This window comes from Drosophila ficusphila, unplaced genomic scaffold (assembly GCF_018152265.1).
Source record: "Drosophila ficusphila isolate 14025-0441.05 unplaced genomic scaffold, ASM1815226v1 contig_414, whole genome shotgun sequence".
Lineage (NCBI taxonomy): Eukaryota > Metazoa > Arthropoda > Insecta > Diptera > Drosophilidae > Drosophila > Drosophila ficusphila.
Window position 1 is genome coordinate 1,653,428 of NW_025064328.1, and position 17,660 is coordinate 1,671,087.

Consider the following 17,660-nt stretch of genomic DNA (forward strand, 5'->3'; position numbering starts at 1 on the left):
AAAACAAAAACCCGAGGTGTGTTATTTATTGAATGAATTGATTGCTGGTTGTTGCATTTTTTCCCTGTTGCATTTTTAATAGATAATTAAAAGTAGGTAGAGGGCTTTCATGCATTAAAAAATGTATTATTATTATTGTGGTAAACACACGCAAAAATATTCAGTGATTCAGCGATTTATAAGTTACTTCAAGACTCTTTCCAATTGACCATGGTTGTTGTATCGATAGACAGGATCCTTGAGCTGACCAACCGTTGAGTAACTCAACTGAGCAGTAAAATCGTTTTCATTTTCATTTTGCTGAGAGCTGAAAGTAACTCTCTGGAGTATATTATCCTTGGAGATAATGAAGTATCGGCCCTCTCTTAATTTCGGTTGCTGGTCATCAGTGGATTCCTTTTCAGCGACTGCCTCCTCATCGGGATAGATGATCTTAAAACCAGGATTGGGTGGACCGTACTGGTTGGTCGGTCGGGGGGTGGGGGAAATCTCTTCCTCAGGAATATCCACTTGTTGTGGTGGGAGATAATTCGATTGAGGTTTCTCCACTGGATGGATCTGATCCACTCTTGCCTTGGTGATTTCCACACCCTGACTTGAACGGATGGGAGGGAAATACTCGTTGGGTAAGTTAAAAGGAATCCTTGGATGCCAACCAGCTGGGGCATACGGTGCTCTTCGCCCATTTGAAGGATCTACTTCTCCTCGAACAATAGCCAGAAATGCAATCAACGGAAGAATCTTTTAAAAGATATTAAAATCAGCTATATATAACGATTGAATTTATATCATACCTTTGTCACCATTTTGACGAACGTTGCAACTGAAACTGCGGTGCAATGTTTGGGACCTGTTCATTTTTATATTGAACAATTGGATCCAATGGACGCCTTGTTATGCCGGACACGCATCGTGTAAGTCTGACACCAATTAAACTGCATCTGTTCCATCTTCAGACTACATAGTCACGTATCCAACCGACAAAAACAAAAAAGAATTGAATGCACACAACCTTGACAACGGATGAGCGAATAATTGGCAAAGGCTCAAATTTTGGTCTCGCGCACAGAAGTTTGTCAACGGTTGTCAATTTGTAAATGCTCATAAAAGTAAAAGGGAAAGTATGATTTTGTTGATTTCATTCAGTTTTAATTAATTTTAAGTTGATAGGTCACACTTCATTTTTACATAATAACTTTTATAGGATATGTGAAATTTAAACACATTTTTTGTATTCTTTTATTTTTAAATGAGAATCTTCTTAGAGTTTTGCTTTTAAAACTACGTTATTTTTAGGGTTACCGCATTTGAACTTTCAAATCTTTTAGAAATACAGCCACACCAATTATTCTGGTAATTTTAGTCGGACACAGACACGGTCACACTGTACGAATGGAATGTTGAGAAAAACTACAAAAACTGAAAAGAACTTGTTTATTTATTAAGCTAAATCAGAAGAGGTCGTGGATTTATTTGTTAACTATGTGTAGACCGAGTGATAAAGAGCAATGTACGCGTGTTTGCAATGCATAACACTAAGAAATCAACGAGATTTATGTGACGAAATTTCATAAACTTGCAGCGTGCAGCTCGAGGAGATCGTGGTAAAAAAAAACATGCAAGAAATTGATCAACGTATTTTAAAAATGCATTGCCTTCCAGATATGCGGTAAACTGTCTATTATGCGCCAGTGGCCACGGAACCCGCCGGAAACCCCAAAACCATGTGGCCCGTTGGCTGCATCCACGCCGCGCTGCTCATCCTCGCAGTGGTGGCGTGCCCAACTAGCTGTCAACAAGTTCCTCTGGCCATAGCCAACTTAACTAGCAACCAAGTGCCTACGGACCCGGGGTTCATGCCCCTGCAGCAGTCTCCAGCGAGCGTCTTCTTTGTCAATCACAATCAGCAGAATGCAATGCAATTGCGACACAGCATGGAGGGCAAGCTGCGGAACATTCGCAGTATGGAGATGAGAGTGGCTAAAATCCAGGTGGGTTATCCACACACCAAGCTCTACCAAAACCAGCTTTAATATACTTTATTCTTGCAGGAAATCTTTGACTCTATGCAATACAGCAGCGTTAACGGAGCCCCTCTCACTCGTCAAGCTCCGAGCAACGACAGTAACCGGAGTAATCCCCAGCTGCAGCGGGATTTGCAAACGTTCAGCAGCCGCCTGAGCAAAAAACTGCAAAAAGCCACCCACGTGGTGCTGGAGCTGCGAGACCTCCTTCGGTACAATCTTACCAAGGTGTGGCAATACAGCTACGACGACGAAGAGGAGGAGTCGGAGAGCGAACTTGACCTGGAAATGGAGTTGGAAGATCTGCAAGCCAGGAACACGGCTTCACCATCCTCCGAGCACTTGCAGCTCTACTTAAACAGCCAAATAGAGAACTGCCAGCCGGACTATGAACCTGATATAGAGTACGGTTCCTCTTCGACCCAGTCGATTCACTACAACAAGCAGCAGATTCAAATCCTAAACTATCTGAAGTCAGATGACGCCAGAGCGACCTTCTTGAACGAGAACAATGCCCGCTCCCTGGCTGTTAATGACTACATATCCAAACAACTCCTTCAACTCAAACGCAGGCTCAGCCGGAGCGATGCAGACAACTCGAATAGCAAGCCCAGCAGCGGCAACCACTTCAAGCATATCTATTTTCTGTCCAATTCGGACGGAGCCTCAGCTACTCTGCATTTCCGTCAGTTATACGTGTCGTCTATTAAGCAAAAATTTGTGCTGTTCCTCATAGATGTGGGATCGGCTCTGAACGCAGAATTATTCGACCTTACAAAAAGCTTTGGTAATTATAAAGACTTTTATTTAATGGCTTTAACTACAATTTATTTGTTTTTAGTTCATGAAATGCTCCAACTGCTGGAGGATACGGATAAAGTTTCACTGGTGACTGTTTCTAGTGAGGCGAACTTTATGTCCCTGGATGCTTTTTCAGCCGAGGCTGGCCACGGGATATACAGTGCAACTCGTGCCCACAAAGAGGAGATCTTCAGCTACATTAACAACCTTAACAGGGCACAAGCTCTCACGAATCACACTTTGGGATTTGAGTACGCATTCGGGTTGCTACATCGACTACAGCAATCGGGAATGATTAACACGGCAGAACAACCTGTGGAATTCGTCTACGTTACGCGTGGTCTTCTGACAAATTTATCTGATGCGATGGCCGTTCTGCGAGTGGTGGCCGATGGGCAAAGAAAGCTTAGAGCTCCAGTGATCATTAATACATGTGCTGTAGTACTGGATGAGAAGCGGATTATGTATGAAAAGCAATTCCTCAACGACGTGGCCTCACAGAACTACACAAAATACGAAATTGACGTATCAAACTGGTGGCCCAGTGGACAGCTAGCATCTCAATTAGCAGGACGCTTCTTTGTACTTAGCAAAATGCATGCAGAGTCTACGCTACCGCAAACGAGTTCGAGAATCTTTGGACAGCTGTTTCAGGAGCGGTATTTAAGTGATACTCTGGAGGTGCATCCCCCAGTTGTGGACGCAGACAGCGGAGGTAAGTTGCGAGTATTTAGTTTATTAACATACTAAATACGGCCAATCTTGCAGATGTTCTGGTCTCCATCACGCACGCCGTCGCTCCGTATGGCATTGTGGGCGTTAATTTGTACCTGGCGGATCTGCTCGAGGATCTGCTTAACTATCCCAGTGCTGCATCTAGTACCAAGCAGGGCAGTGGGTACGCCTTCCTCCTCGATCGCTCGACGGGGAACACTCTTGCCCATCCGGCCTTTCCACGGCCACTTATCCAACGCGAGACCTCATATCCCGTAAATATCGCTTACCTGGAAAACGCCACAGACTTTTCTAGTCTTATTCGGGAGCGCCTTTTGCACGAGGAGAGCGGCAACGCCACTACTGATGTGTATATAGGCAGACAGCGGATTAAGCGTACTTATCACTGGCAATCCGTGCTGGGATTCTACGTGCTGTGCCTGGTGAGCAGTGGAGGAGATTTCCTGCGCAATGTTTCCTCTACGCAAAGATACAACCTGAAGGATACCGTATCCAACTATGAACCTGGCTACTATGGCGAAAGCATGGACTTGCTTTACCACCGCTTGGACCTCAATCAGGGTGGCACTAACCAACCCAAGATCTGTCGCTACTTCAGGCAAATGGCCACAATGGGTAGGATTCAAAATTAATAATAATATACATAATTATGACAATATTTTGCTTGCAGATGCACCTACTCTGTTCCTTAGTGCCGCCGCATTTGAGTCACCTTTCGGATTTCTGCACAATAATAGGCCGCGAACCCAACTGCGACATGTTGAGTCCATAATGGCCTATCTCCGCGACTCAAGTGGCTTGTTGGCCAACATGGGCCTGCGCCCCAGCATTCGGCATGAGGTGAGTGTGCTCTACCAGGCGATACAGCAGTTGAGACGGCGCCACCAAGATGCAAGAGGATCGTTGCGTAGTCACATCATTCGACGGTACATGGCCAGTGAGAGTGGAGTGCTGCTATTGTATCCAGGCTGTTTGCTCAGCAGTAGCTACGATCCCACCCGAAGACCTTGGTTCCGACAGGCGATGGCCCAGCCAGGCAAGATTGTAAGCACAGCTCCTTATCTGGATGCCGGAGGAGCTGGGTACATCATCACCATTGCACACACCATCTTCGAGGGAAAAGCCCATGCTTTACACTCTGTTCAGCAGGACAGGCCAGTGGCAGTGGTGGCTCTGGACGTTCCTTATGCCTTCTACTACCGCCTGATCCTGGAGGGCACTCCGATCTGCCAACTGCCACACATGAAATGTCTACTGTTCGAGCATGAAGGATATTTGCTTGCTCATCCCAGCATGTTGCAACCAGCTACGCCCACAAAGAACCAGCGCCGTCCTCACGAGCACCTCACGCACAAGGAGTCGTACTTGGCCAACGATGTGCTCAACCACGCTCAGTTGGTCAGGAAACTGGGCTGCGCCAGCTATCAAAATCGAACGCTGCAGCGTTACTACGCATTCAACACGACTCTTACCACTATTCTGGGCAACGTGGTGCATGGCGAAAGGACCAAGTACGCGATAGCTCTGATCCGAGGAAGCAACCTCTTCGCCGCCGTTCTGAACTCCAGCTGCGATGGCGGTGCGTTTTGTCCATGCAGCACCATCGACCGCGAGTGCCTCAACTGCAAGCGGATGGATCAGACGGACTGCGAGTGCCCGTGTGAATGTCCTATGGTGGCAGACAGCAGCTCGCCGTCCTCGCTTGTCTACTTTGCCAACTACACACAACAGTTCCCGTACTGTCCGCCACCAAGTGAGCACTTCATTGCACTGCCACCGACGCCGCAGCTGCTCAGTTCCCTGCCCAGTTGTCCCGGATCTGCAGGCTTGTGCGAAACGTACTCCACGCAACGGGAATGCCTCGGTGTGATGGGCTGCGAATGGTGTCAGCAGGATGTGGATGGGAGTAGCTTCTCAACCGCCTTCTGTTCGTCGCAGGCTAGCTGCTTCAATGGAGTTCTTGCCTCTCTGACACCCTACGGCGAACTGGACGAGATGGAGCTGCTGGCTGCCCACAATCCGCAGAGGGAACAGCACGCCTACTCCGCCTTTGGACCGCTGGGAGGGGCCATTGTGGTCCTGGCCATGGTGATAGGATTCGCCATCTACTGCTACAGGCACAATCTGGATGCGCAGACGCAGGAGCAGTTCTATGTGGACTCGGTGCAGGAGGAGAACTACGGACTGCCGCTGTCCAGGTTTAACTTTGACGATTGCAAGGCACATGACGAACCGCCTTTGGGTGGCGGCTATGACCACGCATCTGCCCAGCGGCAGCTGATGCACGCGGCGGACATATCGCCGTATCACGTTTCCAGTGGCAGTAGCTACCGCCGGCCTCCGAATGGGGAGTCGGATCACGGCTACAGCACAATGACGCCGCACGAGGACAGCTCCGACCAGCAGTGCTTCACGCTGGCGGAACCGCTGCTGCTGCACGACAAGCGGCACAGCAAGTCGGACACCATGTCCATATCCACCTCCATATCGAGTCCCACGAATCGCCAGCAGTCCTCCACGCAGCCGAACACGCATCCGTACTTGAGCAATCAGCCGACCTCGAAGACGGAGCGCTACAAGCAGGTGCAGGCCACGCCGTCGCCATGTCGGGGACCGCCAGCGGGAGTGGTTGGTGTCTACGGACAGACGACGTTGCCCCTCGAGGGGGATGAGGCCCGACCGCACTACATCCTGGCGCCAGTGACGGTGCATCGGCATATGGAAACTGCCGAATCGTAGTCCACATAGAGTTGTTAAGTTTTAGAGCCTAAGATGTCCGCTTGTTTGCCAATTTAGTTGTGTAAGTTCCGAAACGGGCAGTTCAACTGCCGCCAGTCCAGTACGATGGGTATCCATTCCAGACTTAACAAAGCTCGCGATGGACTCCAGTTTTTGCCCATCTGTATCTATTATAGACTAAGTACGAGTCTAACACCAACTATTAAGTGATGACATTGTTTCTGCCATTTTTGATCGATGTATTGTATTGTATTTTACTGTAATTTATTGCAAAAAGTATTACTATATTATGTGCAGCTATATACTTCCGATATTTTTAGCATTTATTTTATAAGCACCCACAACAGAAATGTATGTACTTACTTGTCTGATTGTAAGATACCATGTCGTATACCGTTTTTTGTAATAGATCCTAAGTCCACAAAGTTACTAACTACCGATTTTAGTACTACACATCTATAATAGCATTGTACGTTTCAAATAAAATGTTTAAATTTTGCAAAAAAAAAAAAAAAGAAAAGAACCTCAAGATCTTAACCTTGATCCAGAGCGATCCGATGAATCGATTGAGCTGCCAACTTCTCGTCCTCCGATCAGCTGGCCGAACGTTAATGAATTTATTTTTACACGTATACAGCTTATAAGCAGACAGACGCTGCTCAATGGGCAATTTCTCAGATGCTCGTGGTGGCTAAAAGTTGCCAAATTAAAAATAACAATGTCTATTCAGAGGGGGTTGTCAGGTGGCTTCTCCGATTAAACTTTTAGAACATATAGAAACTTATTCAAAAACATGATTTTTTAACATAGTTTAGCCATGAGTTTTGCATATTTTTTAACCGATACCGAACCATTTTCAACCCGTTAACAACTTAGTGTAAATCACAGTTCCTTTATATAATTTACCTGAAAATTTCCGTATTTGTTTTTTACCCGATACCCAACCGTTAACAACCGGTTCTTGCTAGCCATACTAGACAACCCTGTACAGAAGCTGCTAGCTCTCAATTTTCCCTTGCAGCCATTGCATTTGGTTTTCTGGTCTGGCGCACGACGAACGTTGTTTTGGGTCCTTAAATTTCAGCCCAACAACAACTCTTTACTTTAACTATATTTCAGGCCTATCTGCACTTCACTTCCTTCGATCCCCTGCACTTCAAAGTGAGTGATTTGTTTCGTTTGTTCTGGTGAAAACCGTTTTGTTCGCGAATATTTTTGAAATATATACGAAGTGATTCAATACGTACTGAGAGGAAACCATTACGCAATGCATAAAAAGTGTTTAGCGAAAAAAAACAATAGTTATGTAAAAAATTATTGCAGATATACATTCCTGATATTGAAACTATGGTGATATAAAGGGATGTGAGTGAAAAGATTTTGAAGAATTTATGTGAAGGCAAAATATTCTAATGCTATGTTTTTTTTTTTTACAATCAGAGATAGCTTGCTTAGATAACGAAGATAATTAACAATCAATTTTACAATCAGAGATAGCTTTATTAGATAACGAAGATAATAAACAATACTAAACAAGAAGTTGCAATTTTAGGGTGTCTATTAGGATTGTTTTGTTGCGAAAGCGTCAAGTGAAATTATTTAGATATTTTAAGTAATATGTATATTTCAATTTAAAGAGGCAACTGAAATGCATCTATATTTTTTTGGTTTTTGGATTTATTTGGGTTACATCATGACCTTAACCTTAAAAGTATTTTAGCCATTCTTCTTTATTTTTGTAGAAACTTTTTTAAGGCACCATGTTTAAGTCCCTGTTCGATGCCGCGCAGAACTCAACGTTCAAGTCGCCATTCACCAACGTCAACTGCCAGGCAGCCACGCCTGCTTCCGCCCCCACAACCTCCGCAGTGGTGACCCCATCCCTCAAGGATGTGACCCCACGCCAGCTGACTCCCAACCACAACATCGCTGCCGCTGCTGTTGCCCAAGGAGGTAATTATAATGAACACCTAGTGATTAAATTAAATTAACATCTAATAGATGATGTTTATCTAAGGCAATGTATTTATTAAAAAAATTACCCTCCATCATTTTAAAGTAGTAATACTATTTAAAACTTTTGTATCTTTTATCTTCTAAACTTCAGATTCCTGCGAGTTCGGCTCGAACCACTACTTCCTGCTGTGCGGTCTGGGTGGCATCATCTCCTGCGGCTCCACACACACGATGGTGGTGCCCCTCGACTTGGTCAAGTGCCGCCTGCAGGTGGACCCGGCCAAGTACAAGAGCGTGTTCAACGGCTTCCGCGTGAGCTTGGCGGAGGAGGGCGTCCGAGGCCTGGCCAAGGGTTGGGCACCCACCTTCATCGGCTACTCGATGCAGGGTCTGTGCAAGTTCGGCCTGTACGAGGTCTTCAAGAAGATATACGGCGATGCTATCGGCGAGGAGAACGCATTCCTGTACAGAACCGGACTCTACCTGGCTGCCTCGGCCTCCGCTGAGTTCTTCGCCGATATCGCGCTGGCGCCCATGGAGGCGGCCAAGGTCAAGATCCAGACCACGCCCGGATTCGCCAAGACGCTGCGCGAAGCTCTGCCCAAGATGACGGCCCAGGAGGGCGTGGCCGCCTTCTACAAGGGTCTGGTGCCACTGTGGATGCGACAGATCCCATACACCATGATGAAGTTCGCCTGCTTCGAGCGCACACTGGAGCTGCTGTACAAGTATGTGGTGCCCAAGCCCCGTGCTGATTGCACCAAGGGTGAGCAGCTGGTGGTGACCTTCGCCGCCGGCTACATTGCCGGTGTCTTCTGCGCCATCGTCTCGCATCCGGCGGATACCGTGGTGTCCAAGCTGAACCAGGCCAAGGGAGCCTCCGCTCTGGATGTGGCCAAGCAGCTGGGTTGGTCTGGTGAGTAATGATTCCTCAGGATGAGTGGCTCCCATCTAATGGACTCTCTCTTTCTTAGGTCTCTGGGGAGGACTGGTGCCTAGGATCGTGATGATCGGCACACTGACCGCTGCCCAGTGGTTCATCTACGATGCCGTCAAGGTAGCCCTGCGCATGCCACGCCCACCACCACCAGAAATGCCCGAGTCCCTGAAGAAGAAGCTGGGCGTTACTGGCGAGCAGTAAACCAAACATAAGCTAACTGTTTTTAAATTTAGAGCGAGCAGAATGTTTAACGAATTAACTTGATTTGTATAATTAAACCACACAGTAAATAAAATACACAACTTAAATTAAAAGTTTTTCGGCGGTTAAAACTATTTGCAAAGGAATTTAAAGAATCTGAAAGGAAAACAACAAATTTAAACTTAAACCTTATTTAAACTCTGATATTAGCTTGCGCTTAAAATCCTTTTAAACATTTAAACATGGAAAACCAAGTTTAAATAACCGTTAAATGCCTTTATTTTACTGTGAAATTTTACAGCACTGAAAAATAGGCACTGCTTATCGTCAAACAGCTGAGCATAATAACAACCCTGTCTGATGTCAACAAACAGCGACAAGAAGAAGCAGAAATCAACACGCGGTCAGCGGCCTGCAGTTCAATTTTATTTTTGATTAATTAAAATAATTACTATGGTTCAGAACAAACATAAAACCGCAAAGCCATTAAAGGCAGTAAAAGCCGCTGTTAAGGAGGCAGCAGTATCAAAGGCGGAAAACTGGCAAAAGGTGAAAATCAAGGGCCACGTGATTTCTGACGATTGCGGTGGCTACGAAGGATTAATTGGACTGGAGGTCCTCAAGGACTACGATGCAGCCCTTGTAAAATCCTCACAGAAGAGGGTTAGCTCCCGAAATTCAGAAAGGGAGCGCAAGTTGAAGAAGAAAAAGCGAAAGGTGTCCAAGGGCGATGATGATGACTCCAGCGAGAGTTCCAGTGAATCGGAAAGTGAGGATGAAGTGATGGCCGCAGAGAAAAAAAGTAGAAAAGCCCGTCTTGCCGAACGTCATGCCCAAAAGATACAAAAACTTCGGGAGAAGCGTGAGAAGCGAAAGGAGCTGCGTAAGCAGAAAAAAGCAAATGGCAAGGAAAAGGATGACAGCGAGGATTCCAATGATGAGTATGCGGCAGATCGCTTTGCCCTGCTCAGACCACCTCCCTCCGACGACGAGGAAGAAGTGGCCAATGCTGAAGAGTCGGCTGATCAACAGGATTCCAGCGAAGAGGAGGCACCAGAACTAGTTTCTATTTCTACTGCAGAAGTGGAAGATGTTTCCGCTTGGAATGGGCTGGGTGTTCCCGCTCCCATCTTGCGTGCCCTCGGCGAGCAGGGCTTTAATGGTCCCACCCAAATCCAGGCTTTAACCCTACCCGCTGCCATCCACGGCAAGAAGGACATCCTTGGCGCAGCTGAAACAGGCAGCGGAAAAACACTTGCCTTTGGAATACCTATGCTCGCTGGAATCTTGGAGCTGAAGCAAAAGAACGTCCGTTTTGGAGTACGAAAGGCGCCCAAAGTAAAGGGACAGCAGCCCGAGCCGGCAGCCGATGATCACGAGTTGACACCACCTCCCGAAGAACTGGATCATGTTTCCGGAGCAAGTGATGAAGAAAGCGATGCGGAGGAGCAAGCCCAACGCAAACAGGGTCCTTTATATGGACTGGTGCTTACCCCCACTCGGGAGTTGGCCGTGCAGGTCAAGAATCATCTGGTAGCGGCTGCAAAATACACAGGCATTCGAGTGGCTGCTATATTCGGTGGTTTAGCCGTTGCGAAACAGGAGCGAGTACTTCGACAGTGTCCGGAAATTGTGGTGGCCACACCTGGTCGCCTCTGGGAGCTTTACGTCCAGGGAAACCACCATCTGGGTAAGATTGAGGATGTCAGCTTTCTGGTTATTGACGAAACAGATCGCATGGTGGAGAAGGGACACTTCGAGGAGCTGCGAAGTCTGCTGAAGGTGCTTAACTCAGACGAACAAAAGAAGCATCAACGCCAGAACTTTGTTTACTCGGCCACGCTGACATTGGTCCATGATCTTCCGGATCACATGCAAAGTATGTTCCTAAATCATTCTTCAATATCTGGAAATTAAATGTTATTCCTATCATTTTAGAGCGCAATGTGGGCAAGAAGCCCAAGTTTGTAAAGCAAACTGTGGATCAAAAAATTGAGAGCCTCATCGAGGAGTTGGGCATCTCGCAACCCAAGATTGTGGACATAACCAGCTCTCAGCGTGAGTAGTTTTAATAGAATTTATTTGAAACCATACTTATATTGTTACATTTCTAGAAACTGCCCAAACATTAACCGAAAGTCGTCTGCTTTGCCCCATCGATCATAAGGACTACCATCTTTACTACTTTATTCAACGCCATCCCGGCCGCACCATTGTCTTTTGCAATTCCATCGATTGTGTGAAACGTTTGGCCACGCTTTTTGGCCTTCTGGACTGTAATCCTTTACCCCTGCATGCCAACATGATCCAGAAGCAGCGCCTCAAGAACCTGGAACGATTCCGTGACAGTCCCACTGGTTTACTGATAGCCACTGATGTGGCTGCTCGAGGACTGGACATACCGAATGTGGAGCATGTGATTCACTACCAAGTGCCGCGCACCAGCGAGAACTACGTGCACAGATCAGGACGCACAGCCCGCGCCAATAAGCACGGCATAACCGTCATGTTCATGGAACCCGGCGAGGTTAAAAGCTATGTGAAGTTGTACAAAACTTTAGAGAGAAGTGAGTAGATGCTTAAATAAAAGTAAACGGTTTTTCATAACTATTTTTTACAGCTGAGGATCTGCCGCTCTTCCCCATCTCGGAACGATTCCTGGGAGCTGTTAAGGAGCGCGTGAATCTGGCTCGGGATTTGGACAAAGAGGAACTGAAGCTTAAGCGCGTTCAGAGCGAGCGTGGCTGGATGAAGAAGCATGCCGAGGAAATGGACATGATCATCGATGGCTACAACGATGAGTCGTAAGTCATGCACAAAATTTCATTAAATTTATTAATTTAATTTAACATTTTCTAACGCAGTGGCAGTGACCAGGATGAGGATCCCTTCGTAATTGAGCGAAGGCGGAATCGTCTTCGAGTGGAGACAGTCAGAGCCCAACTTAATGCTCTATTGGCCCAGCCCATTTTCCCCAGAGGTTTTAGCTTTAAGTATCCCAATAGCGAGGCAGCCCAGTTGGCCACGAGTCACACCCAAAGTGCCGTGGAAACTATGAAAGCGGCCATAGAGGATCAAAAGCAGGCTAAAAAAGATCGCAACAAACGCAAAAGGAATGCCTAGGACAACCTTAAATTTATTTTTATAATAAAACCCCCCCGTGGATCCGCCACTGAACTACAGTGTGTCCCAACTTATTACTTATCCTATTACAGTTTACATTAATGCTTTGAAACAAAGTAACGCACGCCTCCATCTGTTAATGAACGGGCGTGTTTGGCTAGTAGCGTTGATACGGATAAAGTTGGGGTAGTAAAACATCTGGAAAGTACGAAAAAAATTAAAACAATTTTATAATAATGAGTAGTCCATACTCACTCTATGTAAGGCTCCATTTCCTCCATGGTCCACCTTTGCTTGGTCTTAAACAAGGCCTTCATGCGATCGTTGATGTTGGTGGGCAGTTGCTCCTCGGCCAGCGAACGGATACAGGGCTGAGCTCCTTCTTTATCGCAGATGCCCAGACCACGAAGATACTTCAAATCGCAGGTCATGCCCTCGGGTAGCGCCTCCTGCCAGGTGCGCATAAACTCCTCGTTTCGGAACCGCAAGCCTGGCTGCAGAATATTCTGAGCCACAATCCGCGCAACCAGCGACTCCTGGTACTCAAACTTTCCAGGACAACGTTCGCTGGGTGTGGTATAGATATCGAAGAGCCCCGCCACAACATCCTCTGGAGCGATGCCTTTTAGTGCGTTGATGGTTTCCTCCCTCTCCACTTCGTCTAAAGGCCAAGAATTTTCGCTGATAACTCCCAGCATCATGTTAATTATGCGATATTCGTACTCGTACTCCATCACACGCATGCGGCCATCCAGCTCCATGGCTCGATATTGGTTTAACCCCTCCATAAACTGCGCTCGGCTGCACTGCACCGTATCCAGGAGTTGGTTGAGTGTGAAGAGAAGCTTCTGCTCGACGCAGAACTCATTTTCTGGTCCTGAATACCGAGTTAGTTGTAGCAGTTCCCCCAGCTTGCGGAATCGCGGCTTGATTTCGCGACACTCAAAATATTCGTGGAACACCTTGAGCACAGGCCGTTGTTCCAGGGTTCTTGGCACCTCCAGTTCGTCCTCCGTGCTATCGTTGAGACTCCGTTCCAGGGAGGCATTTGCATTACCAGTCCGCGGACTCTTTAGCGGCGAGGTGCTGGTGGCGGCGGCGAACTTAAGGTCCGGTACCAAAAGCAGACTGTTGGATATCTCTGCACCTTTCACATCGTAGGTTCGCTCATCCGTGCAAAGAACCACTTTTTCATTTTGGCCGCCCTTAAAGTAGAGCTTCTGGCCATCGCGGATCTGCTCCAGCATGTGCCCGTCCAGCTCCAGGAGGCGGAGGTTATCGCAATCTACGTCCGCGGAGGGAAAATAAAGTGCTTGGGTGAGTTGGGTCAGCTGGCGCTCATCCAATTTAGCGTGCTTGACAATGACCTTTACATCCTCCGGCGTGCGAACATATCTTTAAAAAAATAAGGGGTTAAAATCTCTTACTGTTGGAATCAGTTTCACTTACAGCTGGGGAGTGTTTTCATCCACCTCCATGAATTCCATTTTTGCAGCAAAAAGATGTAAACAAAAACCAATTGTCCAAAACAATAGGCGGGAAAAATTAATGTGACCAGCGGACTAAAATTCTTCATGGTTATTTTGCGACTCCTGTGCTTTTCTGTTAAATAACTTGTCAAGAACTCAGAAAGATCATTTGGTAATTGCTTACAAGTGCGGTGCACGCTAAAAACTTTTATTAAAATCGTTTATTGAAAAATTATAAACAAAAAACATTTTTACCATATGGAGAACACCCCCATTATCAATCGATAAGCTGTATATTCGATTTCCAGCTGGTCTTTTTCAACCCACCATATACGGTCCCTCTGGCCGCGCAGCTGATCAGTTATTTAACGGCCGAAGCTTTCGCGAGAACGATTCTTTTTTTGCTGCGCAGTGATTTCGGCCGTATCTCGCGTTGTTTTTGCCTGCTGGCGTGTTTATGCGAACACTTTAGAAAGCATTGACTGCGGGAAAGGTCATTGCGACCAGTGTCCAATCACGGGTAGTGACGTTTGTGGAAAAATCAATTCACTCTAGTGACGGACGTCCATCTTCGGTTCTGTGATAAGCTGAGATTATTTTCTTACAAACATGCCTGTTGGAACATTTGACGGATCGGATATTGCTGTCCTGATCAGCATCCTGATCGTTTCGGCACTGATTGGTATCTATTACCGCTATACGGGCGGCAAACAGAAGACCACTCAGGAATATCTAATGGCCGACCAGAGCATGACAACTTTTCCGGTGTCCTTTAGCTTGATGGCCAGCTTCATGTCCGCCATTTCCTTAATGGGCGTCTCCAATGAATCCTACGAGTTCGGCACCATGTTCTGTGTTATCAACATTGCATATGTGCTGAGCACGCCGATTGCCGCCAATATGTTTTTGCCGGTTTTCTACAGAATGCGAACCACCAGCGTTTACGAATATTTGGAGCGACGCTTCGGCCAGGCAACCCGATTATCCGCCTCTCTGGCCTTCACCTTGCAAATGGTGCTCTACATGGGCATTGCTCTCTATGCACCGGCTCTCGCCTTGGAGGCGGTGACTGAAATTCCGCGGTCAACGGCCATCGTGGTCATCGGACTGGTCTGCACCTTCTACTCCACGCTGGGAGGCCTCAAAGCGGTGCTTATTACGGATGTGTTTCAATCGTTCCTTATGTTTGCCGCCATCTATGCGGTGATTGTCGTATCGGCCATCAAAGCCGGAGGATTTGGTCCTATTTGGGAGGTGGCTGTGGAGCGGGGCCGAGTGCACTTCAGTGACTTCTCATTGGACCCCACCGTGAGGCACACCTGGTGGTCGCTCATCATTGGCGGCATGGTCACCTACCTCTCGCTGTACGGTGTCAACCAAACCCAAGTTCAGCGGTTGTTGAGTGTGCGCAACTTAAAGAGCGCTCAGTCGGCACTTTGGTGGAACTTGCCCATCCTGGGAATGCTTAGCTTCAGCACCATCTTCAGTGGACTGGCTATCTTCTACTACTATCGGGACTGTGATCCCCTGCTTGAAGGACGCATTGAGAAGCGGGATCAGGTGATGCCACTTTTTGCACTGGACACCATGGGTGAGTTTGGGCAACATTCTAAAAAGCTTTCTCTTATTGAAGTACTTTTTCCGGCAGGTCAATATCCTGGCTTGTGTGGCCTCTTCGTGTCCGGAATATTCTCTGCCAGTCTCTCTACAATTTCGTCGGCCGTCACCTCACTTTCGGCTGTAACGCTTGAGGATTACTTAAAGCCGTTGTACAAGGCGATATTTAAGCGGACACTCCTTGACTCCAAGTCCACGTTGCCCACAAAAGTGGTGGCCTGTATTTTTGGACTGCTCTGCGTCGGACTTGCATTTGTGGCCGGTTCCCTAGGCGGAGTTCTTCAAGCGTCGCTCACCATTTTCGGAGTTGTCGGCGGACCCCTGCTGGCCATCTTCACCCTGGGAGTTTGCACGACGCGCACCAACCAGCGCGGAGTTCTTCTTGGATTCCTCGTCTCTCTAATTGTCTCCTTCTGGATGGGTTTCGGCGGACCCAAGCCAAGACCTGTTACTCTGGAGTTCAGCACTTCGGGCTGCGAAAATGCCACCGTTCTTTTAGCTCATGCCGCTGAACTCAGCGCTAATAGCAGCCCAGTGGTCGTCGAACCTCACTACTTCTGGTTATATCGGATTTCCTACTTGTGGCTAAGCGTGATCGGCTTTCTTATCGCCGTCGTCGTCGGCTATGTCAGCAGTATTGTGCTGGCGCACTTTGGAAGGGCAGAAAACTCGCAAATCTACTTGGACAAGTATCAGAAGCAGCTGGACTACGACCTCTTCGCACCCATGCTTTCCCGTCGCTGGCGACGCCAAGCTGAACAACGAAAACAAACCGTTCAGGACGAAACGCTCACCAACTTAACTCAGCAGTAGTTCCGACCGGTTTCGAATTAGATGTAATTATATTTATGAAAAGAATTTCCAAGAGGCGCTGGCTGTACAATCACGGTATTTGCTTAGTCTTGTTACGGATGTCGTACCTAAAAGTGCATAACTATGTGACCTTTTTGTATACCTGTGTGAACAAAACTACATACAGAGCGACCAAAACAGAGTCTTCCATATACATACATATAAAAAACGATAATTAGTAGTTATTAGCCGTGTTGCCGTGTTGTTGTTCACAAACAAATAATTAAGAGGCCTCGTAAGAATAGTTAAATGTTTTTTACACTTATATTTGAAGAGGAGGAGCCTACCTCATTAGACTTTAATAAGCGACAATAACTACTTTGGATTACTTTCCGATGTCGAGCATTGACAGCCACAATGCCTCACATTATTTATTGATTTAATTGTAACTTAAAACTTAATTTTATTGGGATATTTATATACACACCTACTTAATTTAATTAAACGCATCTACTCAGCTTATCGATATTTCCATAGTTTCCATAATCATCTATCATTGTATACATAATGCAGTTCGAGGTCAGGGCTTTAAATATACACTACAGTGAGCACCACTATTAATAGTTACTAAATGTTCTTAGCATTGTGAATTGTGTTTACAGAAATATACTATAGAATTATATATAAGCGTGTTGTGTCGCAATCAACTTTTGAACAATAATAAAACTAGGCAGTGAAAGTTATATGTATTTGTGAAAACCAACTGCTGACCATTAAATATTGTTTTACAAATTGTGATTGGAAAGGCACGTGTTTCTTTTCTGGACACATGAAACTTTTAATTAAGCTGCGGCTGGAAATTTGTTAATAACTTTTAGAGGTCTATATGTTTTCTAGAAATCACGATGAGCTGCGGAACTTCCTCTGATAAGCAAATTCGTACGCAATCAAGGTTGTGCGAGGCTCTCCCAACATTGCTTACTCAATGAGGAATCTATTTTGGAACCAATGCCATAAGTTGCGCGCTTACCTTTGCCAATTGACTATTGCGCCATGCGGAACAAAGTCTAATTAAGGGTAGGAGACAACAAATTGCTTAAAATTGGAAGAGGCATGGGTCAACCATGTGAATGGGTTTGTCTCAAAACAAACTCAAATTGAAATGTGTATGGTGAAACATCGTTAATAGAACTTCTCCACGATTGTCTTGTTTGTGGAAAGTTTTCTGATTCTGGTCGCGAGTTCAAAGTACCAATAGTCTCG

The 17,660-nt window shown here is 46.5% G+C and overlaps 6 protein-coding genes across 6 annotated transcripts; 4 read left to right on the plus strand and 2 right to left on the minus strand.

Moving 5' to 3' along the window:
- Positions 1-53: 53 nt before the first annotated feature.
- Positions 54-815, minus strand: LOC108094953. The gene is made up of 2 exons (XM_017195816.1): positions 795-815; positions 54-741 (listed from the first exon to the last, which is right to left on the minus strand). Exons 1-2 carry the CDS (start codon positions 804-806, stop codon positions 184-186), a joined length of 570 nt encoding a protein of 189 aa, XP_017051305.1. The 5' UTR covers positions 807-815; the 3' UTR covers positions 54-183.
- A 563-nt stretch (positions 816-1,378) lies between these two features.
- LOC108094899 (VWFA and cache domain-containing protein CG16868) lies at positions 1,379-6,814 on the plus strand. Its single transcript, XM_017195744.2, has 6 exons — positions 1,379-1,604; positions 1,663-1,991; positions 2,052-2,811; positions 2,866-3,540; positions 3,594-4,175; positions 4,231-6,814. Exons 2-6 carry the CDS (start codon positions 1,725-1,727, stop codon positions 6,297-6,299), a joined length of 4,353 nt encoding a protein of 1,450 aa, XP_017051233.1. The 5' UTR covers positions 1,379-1,604; positions 1,663-1,724; the 3' UTR covers positions 6,300-6,814.
- Positions 6,815-7,329: 515 nt separating this feature from the next.
- Positions 7,330-9,509, plus strand: LOC108094955 (phosphate carrier protein, mitochondrial). The gene is made up of 4 exons (XM_017195817.2): positions 7,330-7,460; positions 8,042-8,252; positions 8,407-9,171; positions 9,230-9,509. Exons 2-4 carry the CDS (start codon positions 8,060-8,062, stop codon positions 9,394-9,396), a joined length of 1,125 nt encoding a protein of 374 aa, XP_017051306.1. The 5' UTR covers positions 7,330-7,460; positions 8,042-8,059; the 3' UTR covers positions 9,397-9,509.
- Positions 9,510-9,769: 260 nt separating this feature from the next.
- On the plus strand, positions 9,770-12,573 carry LOC108094883 (ATP-dependent RNA helicase DDX24). The gene is made up of 5 exons (XM_017195718.1): positions 9,770-11,275; positions 11,335-11,454; positions 11,511-11,963; positions 12,017-12,200; positions 12,261-12,573. Exons 1-5 carry the CDS (start codon positions 9,850-9,852, stop codon positions 12,517-12,519), a joined length of 2,442 nt encoding a protein of 813 aa, XP_017051207.1. The 5' UTR covers positions 9,770-9,849; the 3' UTR covers positions 12,520-12,573.
- Positions 12,513-14,083, minus strand: LOC108094885 (sister chromatid cohesion protein DCC1). The gene is made up of 3 exons (XM_017195720.1): positions 13,969-14,083; positions 12,775-13,914; positions 12,513-12,717 (listed from the first exon to the last, which is right to left on the minus strand). Exons 1-3 carry the CDS (start codon positions 14,004-14,006, stop codon positions 12,618-12,620), a joined length of 1,278 nt encoding a protein of 425 aa, XP_017051209.1. The 5' UTR covers positions 14,007-14,083; the 3' UTR covers positions 12,513-12,617.
- Positions 14,084-14,342: 259 nt separating this feature from the next.
- LOC108094884 (putative sodium-dependent multivitamin transporter) lies at positions 14,343-17,175 on the plus strand. The gene is made up of 2 exons (XM_017195719.2): positions 14,343-15,579; positions 15,637-17,175. The coding sequence occupies exons 1-2, from the start codon at positions 14,598-14,600 to the stop codon at positions 16,416-16,418; spliced, it is 1,764 nt and encodes a 587-aa protein (XP_017051208.1). The 5' UTR covers positions 14,343-14,597; the 3' UTR covers positions 16,419-17,175.
- The last annotated feature ends 485 nt before the right edge of the window (positions 17,176-17,660 follow it).